General features: G+C 50.9%; 1 protein-coding gene across 1 annotated transcript; it reads right to left on the bottom strand.

Moving 5' to 3' along the window:
- Window positions 1-1,009: 1,009 nt before the first annotated feature.
- On the bottom strand, window positions 1,010-13,983 carry LOC143823466 (cystatin-like). Its single transcript, XM_077309832.1, has 3 exons — window positions 13,644-13,983; window positions 8,051-8,164; window positions 1,010-1,298 (listed from the first exon to the last, which is right to left on the bottom strand). The coding sequence occupies exons 1-3, from the start codon at window positions 13,860-13,862 to the stop codon at window positions 1,221-1,223; spliced, it is 411 nt and encodes a 136-aa protein (XP_077165947.1). The 5' UTR covers window positions 13,863-13,983; the 3' UTR covers window positions 1,010-1,220.
- Between the last annotated feature and the right edge of the window lie 6,730 nt (window positions 13,984-20,713).

Below are 20,713 nucleotides of genomic sequence, written 5' to 3'. Positions count from 1 at the left end.
CCTCTCGAACTGACTGGCATATGGGATGGTCCTACACTACACACTGAAAACCTACTTGTGGGTAATGGCAGGCCCCAGAAGTGGGACAAACGGTCTCAGGCAGGTCTTTCTCGTCACCTACTACCAAATCTTGCAACTAGAGATACTGGGGATTGAGCCTGAGACCTTCTGCATGCCAAGCTAACAGTCTACCACTGAGCCTCCCCATGTATGCCCATGCATGCTTTATGACAGTGGTTTCCTAACATTGAAAGCTCAAGATAGACACATCAGTGTAGTGGAGACACCTGGGCTACCACAAGTCACCCCCAATAAAGCCCCAAACCTAATGCGGGGTGGGGGGGTGAAAACCACCCAAAACCTTACTTGCAAATAGGCTTGTACACCAGAGGCCTGATCCAGACGATTTGGCGCCCATTAAAGTCAATGGTGGCATTAACTTTAATGGGAAGACGGGTGGGTCCTGCCTTTCCCGGGGCCTGGGGTTCTAGTTACAGCCTCCAAACTTTCATGGTAGCCCCAGGAGGCTCTTCTCTGACCCCCCGTCCCCTGCTATGAATTTCAAAACAATTGGACCACGGGGTCCATGTCCAGGGGTTCTGACAGAGGACTCCCCCATCTCTCCATTCTATCCCACGGAGAGTCCATCCCACTGGATAGAATGGAGTGGAGCTGGCAACCCTAGGCCTCATTTCAATAAGTTCTCAAAGGCCTAAGAACTGAAACTCAGCCTTGGAACCTGTGATTGCCTAGCAACAGCCACTGGGGGAGTCTGTTACTTAAAGCTGCAGGTGCTCTTCTCATTTTCATGTTTTTAAATCTCTCAGTATTTTGCTTTTAAGATTTCATATTTTCTACAAACCTGAACAAAGAGCTGTCTTGCCCATTCACAGCACCAGTAACCAGATTTAAGTATCCAAAGATTTGACCAACTTCACAATTGGAATATAAGATTATGAGCAACAAATGTCAGTAAGTTTCAAAATCTCACAAAACCCTCATTGCTTGGTAATGTGAATGTAGTATGTTTATTTTCTGCTCCTAACGAAGCCTAAAAATATTGGTTACAGAATTCAGTGAAGAACACAGACCGAAAAGAAAGCTCCTTGTGTAGCATGAACAGATAAGCAATACTGAGTTGGCTGTGAGAAGCCCTGTTCAAGGATAATTTCTGGAGACTATTGATCTTCGCATCAGCCATGCGCAAGGCCAACAAAGTTTTACTGGCACTCATCTTTCACCAGCTTGATGTCGTTCTTCCAAGGAACAATGACCACCTCAAAGGTGCAAGCTCTTGTCTGCAAACAGAAAAAAGGTGAAATGTGGTCTTTCCACCAACCATAAGACAGCAGCTTAAAATTATTTAAAGTTATAGATCACACTCTCCATCAGAGCAAACTCAGAGCAGTAAACATGTGCTTCACAATATTCCTAGAAACATAGTTAACAGTTATAAAATTCAGAAAACTCCCAATGAGCATGGAATCAGAACCTGGGGCAGGGGAGGGGTGCCATTTAGATGTTGACTATTTTTCTGGCCTTAATCACAGGCCAGCAGGAAGTACAGATTTACAGGCCCTACATAACTCGATGAGCTCTAAGGGGGGCCTGATGTTTGCTGGGAGCTCGCTCCATCAGGCAAGAATAAAGGACAAGAAGTCCCCAGCTCTGGTCAAGGTCAGCTTAATTTCTTTGGGGCCAGGGACGACTAGCCTGACTCAAGATAGGTTGAGGGACTTGGGAATGTTCAGCCTGGAGAAAAGGAGGTTGAGAGGGGACATGATAGCCCTCTTTAAGTATTTGAAAGGTTGTCACTTGGAGGAGGGCAGGATGCTGTTTCTGCTGGCTGTAGAGGAGAGGACACGCAGTAATGGGTTTAAACTTCAAGCACGATGATATAGGCTAGATATCAGGAAAAACTTTTTCCCAGTCAGAGTAGTTCAGCAGTGGAATAGGCTGCATAAAGAGGTGTTGAGCTCCCCCTCACTGGCAGTCTTCAAGCAAAGGTTGGATACACACTTTTCTTGGATGCTTTAGGATGCTTAGGGCTGATCCTGCATTGAGCAGGGGGTTGGACTAGATGGCCTGTATGGCCCCTTTCAACTGTATGATTCTATGATCACGGCTTCCTCGAACTGGCGCTGTTCTTGCATGTCTTCCCACCCCTGCTCCAACAGACGCTCCCTGACATTCGTAAGGACAGCCAAACGGTGCTGCCAGGTCGGTTCCCGCAGGAGCCACTTCTCTGCAGTCAGGGCCCCGAGGTCCTGCTCAGGGTTCTTGCCACCTCCGCCACTGCTGGCTTCACCTGCAGGCAGAAAGCGGTTGGGGCCAGCTCCAGGATCATGCAGTGCCCCCAAGCTCTTTCGAGCCCCCACTCCGTTGCACACACCTGCGGGCCCTTCCCACGGGTCCTCACAGTCCGAGGCCTCCTCCGGCGATGCTGGACTGCCTTCATGGCAGTCCCCCCACGCAGCACCTGGAAGCGAGACGCCATAACCCAGTGGCCTCCATGGGAGGCCACTGCCTTGCTGCCTGCCCTTCCCGTTCCCCAGCCAGGCCCGCTGGCCTCCAGGGTCCCGCAACCAGGACCCGTGCGCCAGTCTGAGCTCCAGTGGGCCGCCTGGCCACACATTTCCCTGGCGGTCAGGCCCCCTTGTACCTTCTCGGTCCGTGTTACCGCCCTGGCCTCTCTCCTCCGAGAGCGACGCCGGTGACATACACAGACCAGGCAGGCGGAAGACAGTGTTTGAGGGACAGGGCCATGGCATGCCGACCCCCCCTGGCCCGGCCGCCTGGTCACGTCCCCTGGTTGTGTTACCTGGCCGTGGCTCCCTTGGCCTGGGGGGGGGGGGCTCCGTGCCAGTGGAGTACCCCCACCAGCAGAGGCAGGACTGGGCGACCGGCGGCCCTGTTCGAGAGGGTCCGCGTGGGTCTCTGCAGGCCGGCGCACCACCCACCGCACACTAAGACTCCTTGCCACCTGCCGGGGCCGTCCACTGCCCCTTGTCCCCAGGATGTCGGACAGCCGCCGGTAGTGGGGGCTTGTGGCCGGCTCTGCGGCCATGCACCTATTGTGCTCCAGGACATGGTAGTACTCCTGGCGCAGCCCTTTGGTCTTAGTCCTGCAGTCCATTGCGCTGCAGTTGACGCCACGTGCACAAAGGTCCCTGGCTACTCCCTCAAAGACATCGCGGTTACGGTGGGACGTGTGGAGGGCCTACTGGACAGCAGACTCCCCCCACATGTCCAAAAGGACCACCACTTCCTCATTGTGCCGTCCCCTCTAGCCACTTGTGCTGGGCGCTCCTGAGGAGCTAGGCGTAGGGAGGTCGTCTGAAATGGTCATGGCCCCCCCGGTGGCACCGGGCCCCGGCCTCGGACGCTGCACTGCCATGATGGTCTCTCTTGCCAGTAGGTATCTGTCTGCTGCCCTGCCTTCTTCTGTCTCCCCTAGCCAGCCACAGTACTCCAAGAGCCGCCCTTATAGGTGGCGTGGACAGGGGTGGGCATGCCAGGCTCCGCCTCTGCTTCCATGGGACGCTGGGTGTCCTGCACACGGCGGGGGTGGGCCCTCGACCCCCGTGCAAGAGTCCAGGAGGGGCAGGGGAAGGAGGGGCCCCGCCTGGTCATTTGCAACCATGCAGAGGACCTGGCGAGACCGGCGGGAGGGGGCTCGCTGGCAATGCCATGCGGTGGAGCTCTTCCTGCTCCACTGCTTGACTATTGGCCACTCCCGCCGGCTCATGACCACGGACCCCTGCAACTGCTAGGACATATTCCACGGGGCACCTGGAGGCCACTGGGTATTCCCGGACGGCCCGGCAGTGCTGGCACAAGTTCACGCGGCTCCGGGAGGCATTTTTCCAGGCGCTCCGGAGCATGGCCGCAGGTACCCCTGTGTCTGCGCCTGCCCATGGAGAGATCCTTGACCTCATGTGGGCGGAGGCTGGGATGCCCACGTGGGTGCTCCATCTCCCTGAGGGTGTGTATGCCTGTGCCGGGTGGCCGTGTGTTCCCTTGCCCATAGGCCGCCTGTCCAGTACCGCTGTGCAGCCATGCCCACTTGGCCCCTCTGCTGTGGGCATGCTCCTCACTGGGTCTTCCCACTCTTGCAGGGGCTGCGGCAGAGACGTCGGAAGGAGCCGGTCCATCCTGGGCGACCTGATGGCAAGCGGCCATATGCTTCTCCTCCCTACAGCTGGACTTGGGGGGGGGGGTGCCCTAGTCCCTCTTTCTGTTAACTTCCCAGTTGCTACGGCCCCTTGTTCTGTTCCTCTGTTGTGCTTGCACATAATTATAGTTTACATTTTACTATTAAAGTTTTGTATTTTTGTACTCTTGGTCTCCGTTGTCTTTTGTGGTCTGGGGGTGGAGTGGTCCCTCTGCGTAACCCCTTGTCGTCGTTCCAGACTGGGTCTCTATGGGTGCCTTGCAGTCTGCAGCTGCCTGCTCCTGATGGGCTCACCTGAGCGGCCCCCGGATCCCCCTCCCCTTTGGGTCGTCCACTGGCCTGATTCCACGGCCACTCTTTGCTCCCCGTTTATTCCGGCCCCCTGCACTAGCTGCCTCCCGAAATCTGCACCCGTTCCCGGTTATGCACGTCCCCGATTATGCACGCGGTTCCTCTGGCGTCGCGTCTGCCTGCGTCCTGATCAGCCAGCAGACTCCGCTTTCTCCCGGATTCCACTGACGCAACTTTTTGGGCGGCATGCTGCGATCTTGCGCTCAGCTGCTGCCAGCTCTGATGCGCCCCTTCCCCTCCGTGAATAATGGGCCATTCTCTGTCATCCCCTTCTTCTTTTGCCCTCGATCGCTCCCAGCATTAGGCTCTTCTCCAGGGAGTCCTTCCTTCTCATGAGGTGACCAAAATATTTGAGTTTCATCTTCAGGATCTGGCCTTCTAAGGAGCAGTCTGGGCTGATCTCCTTTGGACTGACCGGTTTGTTCACCTTGCAGTCCAAGGGACTCTCAAGAGTCTTCTCCAGCACCAGAGTTCAAAAGCCTCAATTCTTTGACGCTCGGCCTTCCTTATGGTCCAACTTTCGCAGCCATACATTGCAGCCATACATTGCCTTGACTAAATGCACTTTTGTTGGCAGGGTAATGTCTCTGCTTTTTAGGATGCTGTCTAGATTTGCCATAGCTTTCCTCCCCAGGAGCAAGCGTCTTTTAATTTCTTTGCTGCAGTCCCCATCTGCAGTGATCTTGGAACCCAAGAAAATAAAATGTGTCACTACCTCCATTTCTTCCCCATCTCTTTGCCAGGAACTGGCCGGATGCCATGATCTTCGTTTTCTTGATGTTGAGTTTCAAGCCAAATTTGCACTCTCCGCCTTCACACGAATCAACAGGCTCTTTAGTAGCGCAGCCAGCCCATCTCAATCCCCTGTCAGAGCAATCAGCTTTTGTTTTTCTTAAACTATCTTAAGTTGATAAATTGTAAAATTTTGGCCAGGTTATTTATTGTATGGGCATTTTATCTGTTTAATTGTTGTAAGCCATCCAAAGCTCAAAAATAAATAAGTTCCAAGGGTGCCCTGTAGGTTTGCCATGGCTGAGGCCCCCTGGTCTCGAGTTCTGGAAACAAGCTGCAGTTAGCACAACCATCATGATGGGTTATGGGTTATGACTGTACAGGTCAGAGGCAAAAGTTCACAGTTGCATGTCCTGACACTACACTCCAGTGCATTTCATATCAATGGTGGACATCAGGATTTGCCCCGCATAATCATGATGTGCAGTGAATGATTCCTCCCATGGGAGCCAACAGCCAGTCTTCTTCAATATGAGCAACAGGGGCGGCAGTCGGGTTCAGGGGAATCCTGATCCCCACTCCAGGGGATATGAGGGCCTCCACTACTGAGGTTCCTCACCTGGGAATGACCTACAGAGCCCCATCATAGACTTGGTTTCTTAGGCTAGATTTTAAAATATTGGTGGGAAGAACCTGTGCAACTTTGCAGACACCCAGCATCTTGCTTAAATGGAGCCATTGTACATGCCATTCATCTATACCCCACAAAAGTGTTTGCTCTAATACCAACCAGCTGGTGGTCCCTGGCTGCAAGGAAGTACATCTGGCCTCAATCAGGGCCAGAATATTTTCTATTCTGGCCCCCACCTGGTGGCCCCCACTAGCGCAGTTCTACAAGGCCTTGACAACTGAGGTCTTCTTCCAGGCTTCTGGTCGGGGCCAGTAAAGTAGCAACATGCACTGGGCCCTCCCTATCAAAAAAGTTCCCCTCAGACCATACTCTAGCTCCAGATGAAATGAAGATAAATTGAGATAGTTGATGCTGGTATTCCAGTCTTGATATTAGATACTATATTAAATTTTAAAATTTATCTATTTTAGATTTTTAAAATTAATTTTAGTAAATTAGAATCATAGAATCATAGAATCATAGAGTTGGAAGGGGCCATACAGGCCATCTAGTCCAACCCCCTGCTCAACGCAGGATCAGCCCGAAGCATCCTAAAGCATCCAAGAAAAGTGTGTATCCAACCTTTGCTTGAAGACTGCCAGTGAGGGGGAGCTCACCACCTCCGTAGGCAGCCTATTCCACTGCTGAACTACTCTGACTGTGAAAATTTTTTTCCTGATATCTAGCCTAAATTGCTTAATCTGTCGATGTAACATGATGTAAACCACCCTGAGCCAGTTCACTGGATATGGCAGCATATAAATTAAATCAATAAATCCTGCCTGGGCCACCAGCAGGGCTCGTGGAGGGCAGGGACCTCAGCTGGGTCTCCTGCCATACAGCCCACCCTCCGAAGCAGCCGTTTTCTCCAGGGAAACTGATCTTGGTCATCTGGAGATCCAATGTCATAATGGAAGATCTCCAGGTGCCCTGGGCTAGCAGCTGTGGGCAGCGTAGCAATCCCAAGGTCTGAGCCACAGCAAATGACTTGGCTGTAAAGCGGCTGCAATAAGCTCAAGCACAGCAAGAGTGTCTGGAAGGAGCTGCTGGTCTCCATTCCATCCAGAGAAAATCTTTCCCTAGCAACAAACCTAGCCAGGGGCAGAAGTAAACGCTTGCCTGGCTCTCCAGAGGCGTGCTCCACAAAAGTATTTGCTTGGTATACAAAGAATGAATTGTGCTTGGTTGGGGGCGGGGAGTGGAAATTTTCTTTCTGTGGGATTTGGGGGGGGGGGGGGAGCATGTCAGCAGCTCTGAAGGATTCCAGCTGAGCCTGCCTACCTCCTTAAAGTATCCCAAGCTTTTTTCTTGGGAGTAAAGGGGGATCAGCAGCAATTAAAATGGGAGACAGCTGCAGTTCATGATGTTTCTGAAAACAATGTGCAAGAGAAACACAAAGCGTTTGGTCCCTGCAGGGTTTTGCTTGTCTTTAGGGGTATCCCAGATTCTACTCTACCTTTTCCCAGCACAAACCACCACCACGACTTCTAATCATACCACATCATGATTGTGCTACCCGACAGCATGCCAGGCATCTGCCACTGAGGGCCAATCAAAGGGCTGGTGCATCATCTGGAAGCACAGTAAGGCCTCTAATTGGCCCTCAGTGGCAAAGGCCTTCTCTACTGATATCCAATCAGAGGGCTGCCATGCTCTCCCCCAGGCCTTTTATTGCCCCTCAGTAGCAGAGCTGCATGGTTTCCACACTGCCAAAGCTCAGCGGAAGGCCAGCCATGTGCTCTGTGCCCACCATCCACCCCGCCATTCTCCCTGGTGTCTTCACCCTCTTTGGCGGCCTAGCCACTGGACAGCAGTGCAGAAGGCAGACATAGTTCTCTGTGGCCACACCAATACAAGGCCCCACCATGCCCTCCACGCCTGCCTCGCCATCTTGGAGCACTGAGGAAGTCCACCTGCACTCTCCGAGGCCACCTCACTGCCAGGGCGGAAGCAAAAGAGGGCCCTACTACGTCTCTGGCACTCTCCTCACCCTCGAAACTGCCCACAGAGGGTGGGGAAGCCCCACCCCACACACTCTGCTCACCATCTGCCTGTTTTAAACATGGGCTTCTCCACTAGCACATTTAATAACATTAAACAGTCTGCTAATATCTGACACCCACCTTTGCCTGATCTGACCCCACCAAGAATGCACAGCTCTCAGATACTGCTTCAGAATTCCTGCAGATTGTCCGCCCGACTTTAACTTCAAAAATGTACTTTATCCCAGCAACAACCTGTAAGACACAGAAAGAGCCAACATAAAAGAAGACTGCCCAGTTGTGGAAGAGACGCTATAAGTTGGTAAGTTTGTAGGGAACTCTCAGCAGACGGCAGGCGCCCTCAAACGTCTCCCTGGGCCACCATTCACTCCAACGGAAGGAGTGAGGAAAAGAGATGGCGGTGGCTTGTGCGGGACCTTTCCATTTCAAATGGGTTAAGAGGCTTTGTCTTCTGGAACTGGATTGTTATTGCTCTCAGACAAAGGTCCCCTGGAAACAGGTCTGGAATTTTATGGAAGGGAGACACCTGCCACAAGAGGCACGTATTTTCCTTTTTCGGGCCATGTATGTGGGTGTGTCTCTTGATTAAATATGTTTGCGATCCAGTGGATGTGGGCTCTTTCCCAAGATCCTCTGCCCCCACCACCCAGATTTGCCTCTCACCAGGCAAAAAAAGTGATGATTTTAGCTTAGTAGTGTGGTCACAAAATTGTCCAGATTAGCTTTATCCAGTTAAAACAAACGTGTGTGTGTGGGGGGGGGGGTACCATTTGCGAATCTTTGCAGCTCCAGAGACTCCAACTGGGGAAAGCCAGCTGGCTTTAACTCTGGGTAGCCCACAGATTGTTGTCTGGTGTTGCTCTAAAGGTGCTCTGTGTATTGTGGATGCTACTACTGACTGGGAGAGCACAAATTCTTCTCTCTCTGCGTACTCTGGGTCAAATTTACTTTCACTTTTCTTGCTTACTTTCATTTCTCCAAGTGAAAGACCCTCTTCCCCTCCCTTCTGCAGCTGCTACTGTGTGGAAGAAGTATTTAGCAAATTTCACCCTGCTGCACCAAACCTCCGGCCATTGGAGGTAAAATACGTTTTATTAAATTATGTCCATTCTACAAAACACCATATATACAGCTGATTTTTCAATATATATATAATTATTTTATGTACAAATCTTTCAAGTAACTAACTCCAGCTTACAAATTACACAATTCAACCTTAGCAACTTCAAAAATTATAAATTACAAGATTCAAAGTTACACCAAACACAAAACAACACTCCCCCCCCCCAATAACTTATACTGTCCCCAACCTCCTCATGTGATCGGCATTTCGCGACCTTCCAGCCACAGCCATCATTTGCACCATCTGCACCAAACTTGTACCGGTTTTTGTTCTTTGTCATATACAGACATGCTTTTTAACCAGTGTAGTATGTTCTCCACTGTCCTGTGTACCATCCCTGTTTTCATGCCTTTCATTTGTTGAAACCTAAGAAGCATAAGGTATAACACTACCACCAGGTTTATGATCTGTGCGGTGGTCTGTGGCAGTCTCCTAGCCCTACTGGAGCCAGAGCAAGGATAAAGTTAATCCCAGCATAGGCTTTCCTTAATGGTGTGTGTTTGTGTGTTAATTGTTTATATTTTTTTAAATGTTAGTTATTAGTGATATTATCATATATGGCCATATTTATCCCTCAATGGCCAATTATTGGTCTGAAGGGTGTGGGAAGAGGAGGGCCCCGGGTGGATGAGTGCACAGCTAGGCTTCCCAATATTCTGCCCAATTGTGCCACTTCTAGGGCTTCTCAAAACCTGAATGTTTCAGGGGCTTCTCAATGGTAAAAAAAGTTGAGAAAGGCTGATCTAGCAGATTGCAACAGATGCACCAATAACAGCCCTGAATACTCAGAAGACCAGTAATATCGGAAGATCCACTGCATTCTCTGCCATCTTAGTAAAAGCCCCATGGAAATCACCGCCACAAGATAATTGTGGGAGTAACAAAGCTTTTACAAGGGCTGAACAAAATCTGCAAAGGACCCCTGGATGTAATAATTACATGCACTATCCAGGCCCAGTTGGAGAATACCTCTGGCTCCCACATTCTGGAGTTCACCCACTGGGCAGATACAAGGTCTTCTGCTGGGGTGGGGGAAGCAGAGCAGCCCACCTATTCTGAGACCAGGCTGGCAGCAGCAAGGGAAACCGACTTGTGGGCTGCTCCTGAGCGGAGAGGGACAGGCCCAGCCCAACCCCGAAGCAAGCCAGAGGCTTCATATTTAGCTTTAGGAATTCATCCCAGTTAGAAAAGGATACTTCCGTAAACGGCAGAAAGGACACTTAGCTAAAAGCAGGAGGGAAGGAAGTATTGGAAGAGAACCTGCTCCCAGAGACTAGGAAAAGAAAGCCCCCTGAAACCATTTTGGCTCTCCGTGGAACTCACTGACTCCTTCCTGTCTGTGTTGACATTGCTGTGACTGCCTGCTGGGGGACACAAATGGGGTCAACTAGAAAGGACCTTCCATGCATCTGGGGGGGGGGGGAGTTCATTAACAGCAACAACGTCATTCAATTTGTATACTGCCCCTCCCGATATGCGCTCAGGGAGACCTACAACAATAAAACAATCAATAAACTCATCAGCTGCAATAATAAAATAAATTGTTATAAAATAAAGTTTAACCCCCCCATTCCCACCCACTTTGGGCCTTCCGCCAGCTACCCCAGAGTGGAGATGGTATCAAGATAGGAGGGGCCAAGAAGCTGACAGGAGGAGATGACAAGAAGGAGATGTAGAGGGAAGCCAATAAAACTTCAGAATGCTGTGGTCTCAACCATAAGCATGGCAGAAGTGTGCCATCTTGTAGGCCCTGTGGAACTTTGACAGCTCCATCAGGGCACAGATCTCAACAAGCAATTCATTCCACCAGGCTGGAGCCAAGACCAAAAAGGCCCTGGCCCTGGTTGAGACCAGGTGCCCATCCTTGGGGCTAGGGATCACCAGCAAATTTGGTGTTATATGAGCATGGTGCTATCTGCGGAACATACTGGGTGAGACGGTCCCTCAGATATGCAGGGCTCATACTGCATAGGGCCCTGACAGTCAATACCAGAACCTTGAACCTGATTCAGAACTCCACCAGCGGCCAATGCACTTCTTGGAAGACAGGTTGGATACATGGTCCACGTAAAGACCCATGCCACTGCATTTTGTACCAGCTATAATTCCTGGATCAGGGCCAAGGGTAGTCCTGTAGAGAGACTATTACTGAAATCTAGCCTGCAGGTGGCTGCCGCATGGATCACTGTGGCTAGGTCTTCTGGGGCCAGATAGGGCACTAGTCACTTCCCCTGATGCAGGTAGCAAAAGGCCTGGTAAGCTACATTTGCGACTTGCACCACCATTTATAGGGGGTGTCGGGGATCACTCCCAAGCTCCTGACAGTGGTGTTAACTGTACTCCCTTGAGGCAGAGGAGGCACACTTCCTCTTCTCGTCCCTTCTTCCCCAGCCACAGGACCTTCATCTTTAATGGCTTGAGTTTCAAGCAACTTGGCCAAGGGTATCCTGCCATGGCCTCCAAGGCATCTGGCCATTTGAGTACTTGGCCAGCCTCCCAATCAACAGAAAGAGCTGGGTGTCATCAGTGACATTCTAGCCCATATCCCTGGACAGTTGTACAAGAGGGCGCATATAGATGTTGAATAATATCAGGGAGAGAATCGCACCCTGTGGCAGTCCACAAGGGAGTGGGCACTAGCATGTCTGCTCTTCCCTGATAGCTAACTCCTGTCCCTGACCTTAAAGGAATCAGCTTACAGAACACTGCAAGTGCAACTCCCATATCCCCACATTGGCAAGCCGGCAAGCCAAAAGCTCGTGATCGACTGTCAAATGTTGCCGTGAGATCTAATAACAGCAGCAGCACTGACCCACCTTGGCCCTATTATCCATGAGGGTGACCAGATCCATCTCCAGCCCAGGGCCCCGCCATAAGACAGACTGGAACGGGTCCAAGGCCTATGCTTTATCTAGGAAAGCTTGCAGCTTGTCGGCAGCAGTTCCCAGAAACGTTAAATGCTAAACTGGACTTTAACCAGCAGGATCCAGCAATGATCTCCAAATAACAGCTGAACCACTGCCTCCTTTAAGCTCCCTGGGAATGTCCCTGAAGACAGGGACAAGTTCACAATCTCACAAAGAGGTTCCCCAATAATCCTGCCACCTGCTTTCACAAGCCATGGGGGTCAAGGATCGAGAGAACATTTAGTTAGTTAGCCTCCTCGAAGCTAGCAACCAATCCACATCGGAGTTGACTTATTCTTGTGTGACTCCTGCTAAAGCAGGTTTCTCAATCTCTGGGTCAGGACCCACTGGGTCCCGAGTCATCCCTCCCTAAAGCTACCACTCCTCCTACCATTATTGTCTTGGATAGTTTCGAAACCAAGATCTGGCCCTGCAAACAGGACCTCCCATGCCATACATGAGCTGGTATTCTTTTCTTCACTGCATGTCCAGTTTGGTGTAGTAGTTAGGAATGCAGAATTCTAATCTGGTGAGTCTAATTCCTGGATCCCTCACATGCAACCAGCTCGGTGACCTTGGGCTCACCACAGCACTGATAAAGCTGTTCTGACTGAGCAGTAATCTCAGGGCTCTCTCAGGTTGTCTGTTGTGGGGAGAGGAAAGGGAGGGCGACTGCAAGCTGCTTTGAAACTCCTGGTAGAGAAAAGCGGCATCTAAGAACCAACTATTCTTCTTCTTAATCAAGTAAAAGGGCACTTGATGTTTACTTGAACAAGTTGCTTAGGATCTCGGGAAGGGTAAGTGGGAGGAGAGGGGGGGTCAGCAGTGAGAAGGTCCCCTCCCTGTGCAATGCCACTGGTTTGGGGGGTTCATAGTGGGGGCAGCTGTGCCTTTCTCATGTGATGTTTGCTGGCGTCTCCAACATATCTGGTTAGCCACTGTAGAAAATAGAATGCTGAACTAGAGGAATGCCAAGGTCATGGTTTGCTTAAGGCAGAGGTAGTCAAACTCTTCCGATGTCTATGGACTACAGCATTCGCTGGCAGGGGCTCAGTTTTTTTCTCTTCTGAGCAAAGCGAATGATGGCAGGGAATTGTAGTCATGGGAATTGTAGTCCATGGACATCTGGAGGGCCGCAGTTTGACTACCCCTGCTTAAGGGGCCAAAAAATCTTGGCCCATGCTGGACCACCAGACTCAGTTAGTTTGGACTTGTGGGTCATCGTCAGCCGGAAACGGTTGGGTGTCGACGCGCCAAAGGCACATGAAGAATCATCTATTCTAGCGGACTTTCAACCCCCCCCTCCCCCCAAAGCGCAGCTGCAGCCTCGCTACGGGGCTCCACCGTCGTTCAGCCGCGGAGCTGAGAAGCGATCCTGGTCCAAGCGTGGCGGGCTCCGGTCGAGCCGTCTTGCCCCCTCCCCCAGCTGCTCCTGCGGCCAAGACGGACCCCTGGCCTGGCTCCGCCGCTCCTCCGACTCGCCCCCTCGCCTCTAGGGCGGCCAGCGCCTGGAGCTGGGGAGGGGGAGCGGGGCAGGCGGCCGGCTGGCCGGCCGGCACCCCCCCACCTTGCCCCGCGCAGCTGTGCCCGCTGCCTCTGGCGACCCCACCCGTTCTCTTCGGGAAGAGCCGCGGGGGTGGGTCGGGGGGGAGGGCGGCGGGCCCTCTGCGCGGCCCGGGCTGACCTGCTTTTGGACGCGGACGACCTCGGCCACGCGGCTGCTGTAGGCGTCGTTGCTGCCACGGTTGTAGCGATCCACGGCGAAGCGCAGCGCGCGCTGCGCCTCCGAGTCCGTGTCCAGGTTGGCCTCGATGGGCGCCCCCACCAGCATCGCCCGGCCCAGTGCCCAGGCGCAGCCCAGCAGCAAGAGGCCGCCCACGCCCAGCCAGCCGCCCCGCGCCATCGCCCGCAGCCCCCGCGCCACGCTCCGCTCGGCTCCGCTGATGACTGCGCCGCCTCCGGCTCTCGCGGCTCTGCTGACGGCTGCGACTGCGAGTGGAAGCGCCGGTGCCCGGGGTGCGGGCTTTGTTGGCGGCCGCAGGGCCCGCCCCGGGGAAGGAGGAGCTCTCCAGCAGCAGCAGCAGCAGCAGCAGCTGACTCGGCGCCCATCGCCTCCCCCGCAGACCGCGAGGGCTGCGTTTTCCGCAGGGCTCGCCTTGTTCTGCGCAGCGGTGGCCGGCCTCCTGGTTGCCAACGACAGGCCGGGAAATTCCTAGTGTGTGCCGCTGGTGGGGGAAGCAAGGACCCAAAGTTCGTCCTCTAAAGCAGCCACCTTCTCTAGAGAAATCCCTTGCAATTTCGGAAGAGCTCCAGGTCCCCCCAGGAAGCAGCCAGACATCATTGCTAACTAGCGTTGCATTATCGTAAGCATCTTCCCGTGTGGGATCAAAGACGATCAATTGGCAAATGATTTCCATCATGTGCTCTCCAAGGAAACTTTGAAGATTCCAAGCACATCCCAGCACACCACTGCCTTGGACTCTCTCCAGATTTGCACATTGATCTAAGCCGAATTGGCCGTATTACAGGCCAGCAGCGGAAATACATTTCCCCGACTTGGCAAGTTGGGGGCGCCGCCCATTCTACCTGCCTTCCCCCACGATCTCACTAGCCCCACCTGTTCTCAGTGTGAAGGACAAAGAGCAACAACAGAAAACGGAGAGAAATGAAGGCTTTTTCCTGGTGGGGAAAAAAGGGCAGGTGACAAATGAAATAAATAAGTGCAAAACTCTGGAGAGTGCCCTCACCTTTCAAGGATTGCATCTAAGGTAAAAGTAAAGTTATCCCCTGTGCAAGCACTGAGTCATGTCTGACCCTTGGGGTAACGCCCTCTAGCGTTTTCACGGCAGACTCAATACAGGGTGGTTTGCCAGTGCCTTCCCCAGTCATTACCATCCCCCCCCCCCCAGCAAGCTGGGTCCTCATTTTACCGACCTCGGAAGGATGGAAGGCTGAGTCAACCTTGAGCCAGCTCCTGGGATCGAACTTCCAGCCTCATGGGCAGAGCTTTCAGACGGCTGCCTTACCACTCTGCGCCACAAGAGGCTCTTTCCAGTGTGAAGGACGAAGGGCAACAACAGAAAACAGAGAGAAATGAAGGCTTTGATTCCTGGTGGGGAAAAAAGGGCAGGTGACAAATGAAATAAATAAGTGCAAGGCCCTGGAGAATGCCCTCACCTTTCAACAATTGCAGCTAAACCGGCTTCAAAACGGAGCCCCTGCTTGCATGGCATTTGGCGGCCATGGCTCTTCTGCTAGTAGCCCAGATACTCCCAGGGCAGGGACAGGGGGGCCACAAGGAACAGCACCAGGCTCCCCCACAAGCAACCAGCTGGGTGACCTTGTGCTCAGCACAGCACTGATAAAGCTCTTCTGACCAAGCAGGAATATCAGGGCTCTCTCAGCCACACCTCCCTCACAGGGTGTCTGTTGTGGGGAGAAGAAAGGGAAGGCCGCTTTGAGAGTCCTTCGGGTAGAGAAAAGCAGCGTATAAGAACCAATTCTTTTTTATAGTCCTGCAGCAGGTGTGACTAGCCCAAGTCTCAAAACCGGATTTGTCATTAAGGGAGGGGGGGTTGTATGCGAGTTGCTGCTCAGTAGACTTCCTTTCAACCAGGACTGCTGGGACCCCTGCATCGTCCCACCCCCTCAATCGAGCAGTGGCCCACTTCTGAGGACAGGTAATCCTAGTGCTTTTCAACATGGCAAACATGAAATGCACATAAAGTCTGAAGGGTGCTTGGCTCCATGGGCTCACTTTTAGATCTAATGTAACATAGTGAATGAGTGCACATGGAAGCCACCATTTTGCCCACAAGAGCCCTGTTAGCCTGGGACACAGCCTGGTGGAACAGTTTGTGTGTTAGCATATCTTGTGGAAGTATATAATTATTTCTTCCTAGATGTTTTCAAATTCTTCCTCTTCAGCATCTGCTTCTTACCTCATTTGAAACTTAGTGTGCGGGAATATGGTCAGGGACCCAAGGTGCTCACAGCTTGGACCCAGTTAAGTCAGGACTCGAACCATGCTCCCATCTCAGTGGGCAGAGAAAAGGTAGGTAGCCTGGGCAAATCTATCTAGAAATGTTGCCAGACCTCCTCACCCCGTTTCATCAGCAAACCCCCTCACTACCAGCCTGACTCTACAATGGCGCGCGTACAACACCATGAGCAAGTCCCAGCCCCCAAGGGCAAGCTGCCCCGAGACAGTGAGGAGAGGGACGGACTACTATCAATTGACATAGAAATAAAATAAAGTGCAGATCAGGGGGAGCAATTCCCATGTTTTGTGTCTCAAGGCAGATCATGCATCAACAACCTCAAAGGAAGCCTTTTTGATTAAGAAGGAATGTGAAATGTGCCAGCAGGAAGAAATCAATTAAGGCACTCCAAGCCAGAAGACAAAAACACTTTCTTCCAGATTATCTTTAACATAGTACGCAATCACCAACCATTAAGCGGATTTGAATTTAAAGTACCCTGAGACAGCTTGGACTCTCCAATCTTCCCATTGTCCCAGAGTTCCTGTTGAATATATCATTCAGTGCTGTATCTCCAATTTTATAATTCTGAATAGAAATTCAGTCAAGAACTTTCTTCCTTGCTAATAGGCACAGTCCCAGTTCAGCAGCCTCCCCCAAGTAAATCATCGAGCTCCCAAGACATTCCTGTACCCTCAGTTGCAATCTGCTTTCTGAAAAGAACCATGTTATCTTATGGACCCAAAATAGTGTCACTGCCCTGGCTCCAAAGCCAGAAACCTGATCCTAAATGCTTCTTGTGCTCCATGGATGGCAACATAGGTTCTCCCCACACCACAACTGTCCTCTTTTCATCTAACTGCTAAGCAGGCCACAAAAGGTATATCTGTTCATCTTTATCCATCTCTATCATTCAAACCAGAGCATCTCCTGTTTAGGCATCACATCCAGCAGATGTGGTGGCACCTCTGCTCCAGTGCTGGAGTCTGAATTTTGATGGCTTAATCTTTGATAGATTTTATTGTTCATTTTCTATATATGCCAATAAAGGTATGAAATTTGATATTAAATAGCATTGAGAATAGCTTATCATAGAATCATAGAGTTGGAAGGTGCCATACAGGCCATCTAGTCCAACCCCCTGCTCAACGCAAGATCAGCCCAAAGCATCCTAAAACATCCAAGAAAAGTGTGTATCCAACCTGCCAGCTTGAACACTGCCAGCTTGAAGACTGCTCATCACCTCCTTAGGTAGCCTATAGGACCCCACAATTTAGGGCCTTATCTTGGGATATGTCCTCCCCTACTTCTACCCTCTGTCCCCAATTTCGGAGAAAGGACCCCAGCCATTTCAGTGCAGTGTCTCTAACTCACCTCAGCTAGGCAGTAGGTCAAAACAACCATATGCCCTTGTGAGAAATGCAGGAGTCTTGATACCAATATGCCAATAAAGGTAGTTGATTGATCGATACCACCAATTATTTAGCGGAATCACAGAAATTTGGTGGAATGATTCTCATGACTGGAATGTAATGGTGGATGGATATGAACTGTTCAGAAAAAACAGAATAGATCGAAGAGGTGGAGGAGTGGCACTGTATGTGAGGAAAGGGCTTACGTGTCAGGAAATTCTAGTGAAGGAGAGCATATCTATAGTGGAAAGCATCTGGGTGAAAATAAGCGAGGGGAAAACAAACAGTGTGGTGGTTGGTGCCTGCTACTGACCGCCTGACCAACGAGAGGATGTGGATGCTGCACTTTGTGAACAGTTTGAGCAAATATCCAAGCGGCAGGACCTTGTCATCAAGGGTGACTTCAATTTCCCAGATGTGTGCTGGGAAACAAACTCTGCGAAGCATCCTCAGTCATGCAACTTTCTGACCTGCCTGGCTGACAATTTCATGTATCAAATGGTAGATGAACCCACAAGAGGTTCAGCCATACTGGACTTAATACTGACCAACAGGCAAGAGTTGGTGGATGAGGTGAAGGAGGTGGGGACCCTAGGGGGAAGTTACCATGTCCTCATAGAATTCCTTTTGAGATGGGGAGCCAAGGAAGCTTGTAGCCAGACGCGGATGTTGGATTTTCGTAGGGCAAACTTTAATAAATTTAGAGACATGATGAGTGTCATACCATGGACGAGAATACTGGAAGGGAAGGGAGCATGTGAAGGGTGGGTGCTACTCAAACAAGAGCTATTGTATGCTCAATCAACGACTATCCCAGAAAGACGAAAACACTGCAGGAGCTCTAAGAAGCCTATTTGGATGAACAGAGAACTTCAAGAGGAACTAAGAAAGAAAAGGAAAATGTTCAGAAAATGGAGGGAAGGACAGAGCTCTAAAGAAGAGTACCTACAGGTTACTAGGCACTGTAGATCAATCATCAGAAAGGCCAAAGCTGAGAGTGAGCTAAGATTGGCCAGGGAAGCCCATTGTAACAAGAAAAGATGTTTCAGTTATGTGAGGAACAAACGTAAAGTAAAGGGGGCAATAGGCCCACTGTTGGGTGCGGATGGACAAACTCTAACGGAAGATGCAGAGAAAGCAGAAAGGCTTAGTGCCTATTTTACATCTGTTTTTCCCCACAGGTCAAAGTGTTTAGGCACATCTAGAGATGGCCGTAGCCAAAGGATAGTGTGTGGGTGGCAGGTTAACATGGATAGAGAGGTTGTCGAGAGGCATTTAGCTGCACTGGTTGAGTTCAAATCCCCTGGTCCGGATGAAATGCACCCGAGAGTACTCAAAGAACTTTCCAGACAACTTGCACAGCCCTTGTCCATCATCTTTGGAACCTCTTTAAGGACCAGTGAGTCTGACCTCTGTTGTAGGGAAGATGATGGAGCAGATATTAAAGGGAGCGATCTGCAAACATCTGGAGGACAATTTGGTGATCCAAGGAAGTCAGCATGGATTTGTCTCCAACAGGTCCTGCCTGACCAACCTGGTTTCCTTTTCTGACCAAGTAACAGGTTTGCTGGATCGGGGAAATTCGGTTGATGTCATTTACTTGGATTTTAGTAAAGCTTTTGACAAGGTTCCCCATGATGTTCTGATGGATATGTTGAAGGACTGCCATCTGGATTTTCAGATAGTTAAGTGGATAGGGAATGGTTAGAGAACCGCACTCAAAGAGTTGTTGTCAATGGTGTTCCATCAGACTGGAGAGAGGTGAGTAGCGGGGTACCTCAGGGCTCAGTGCTCGGCCCGGTACTTTTTAACATATTTATTAATGATCTAGATCAGTGGTCCCCAACCTTTATTAGGCTGGGGACCGGCAGGGCATCGGGCCGCGCCCGCGCGGGCCACGCCCACGCTTCGGGCCGCGCCCGCGGATCGGGCGGCCTGCACGGGCGCGGCCCGGCCCTGATTCCCTCTCCCTGCAGATGACACCAAATTGGGAGGACTGGCAAATACTCTGGAAGATAGAGACAGAGTTCAACGAGATCTGAACACAATGGAAAAATGGGCAAATGAGAACAAGATGCAATTTAATAAAGATAAGTGTAAAATTCTGCATCTGGGTCAGAAAAATGAAAAGCATGCCTACTGGATGGGGGATACGCTTCTAGGTAACATTGTGTGTGAACGAGACCTTAGGGTACTTGTGGATTGTAAACTAAACATGAGCAGGCAGTGTGATGCAGCGGTAAAAAAGGCAAATGCCATTTCGAGCTGTATCAACAGGGGCATCACATCAAAATCACAAGATGTCATAGTCCCATTGTATACGGCACTGGTCAGACCACACCTGGAGTACTGTGTGCAGTTCTGGAGGCCTCACTTCAAGAAGGACGTAGATAAAATTGAAAGGGTACAGAGGAGAGCGACGAAGATGATCTGGGGCCAAGGGACCAAGCCATATGAAGATAGGTTGAGGGACTTGGGAATGTTCAGCCTGGAGAAAAGGAGGTTGAGAGGGGACATGATAGCCCTCTTTAAGTATTTGAAAGGCTGTCACTTGGAGGAGGGCAGGATGTTGTTTCTGTTGGCTGCAGAGGAGAGGACACGCAGTAATGGGTTTAAACTTCATGTACAACGATATAGGCTAGATATCAGGAAAAAAAATTTGACAGTCAGAGTAGTTCAGCAGTGGAATAGGCTGCCTAAGGAGGTGGTGAGCTCCCCCTCACTGGCAGTCTTCAAGCAAAGGTTGGATACAACTTTTCTTGGATGCTTTAGAATGCTTTGGGCTGATCCTGCGTTGAGCAGGGGGTTGGACTAGATGGCCTGTTTGGCTCCTTCCAACTCTATGATTCTATGAATTGGAGATGTATTAGCTGACAAGGGGGGGAAGCAAACACGTTTTTTTTTAATTGAGTGTATGTAGATCCCGCAACCCAAAGCGTTTCTCTACTTAAAAGGATCTGAAATGTGAAGAGGAGTAGTTTCGGTTCTCTATGAACCCTTTTATGCAGAAGTAGAGAAAGGTTTGTGCTCATACCCAGCCCACACAAACACCTACATGGACTATACTACTTCAAAGCAAAGCAAAAGACTTGAAATTCCAGCACCTGCAGCTTGGCCACATCATAGGAGCCAAGTTATCCATTTGGCCTCAATACATTTGTGTACCCTTCATAGTCATTATCACCACTTTTATCCTGCCTTATCCTGAAACTTGAAGCACGTGAATCCCAGGGCTTAGAGCTCTGCTGCTCACATGCTGCTCTTTGAGTACGGCAGAGGCTCCTTGTCCAGTCACTGACCAGACTGAGTCTGGTTTCGGTTCAACCAAGTTGCTCCACCATGCATTGAGAGTGGATTCCACC

This window comes from Paroedura picta, chromosome 14 (assembly GCF_049243985.1).
Source record: "Paroedura picta isolate Pp20150507F chromosome 14, Ppicta_v3.0, whole genome shotgun sequence".
NCBI lineage: Eukaryota > Metazoa > Chordata > Lepidosauria > Squamata > Gekkonidae > Paroedura > Paroedura picta.
This window is presented reverse-complemented; position numbering and strand designations above follow the sequence as displayed.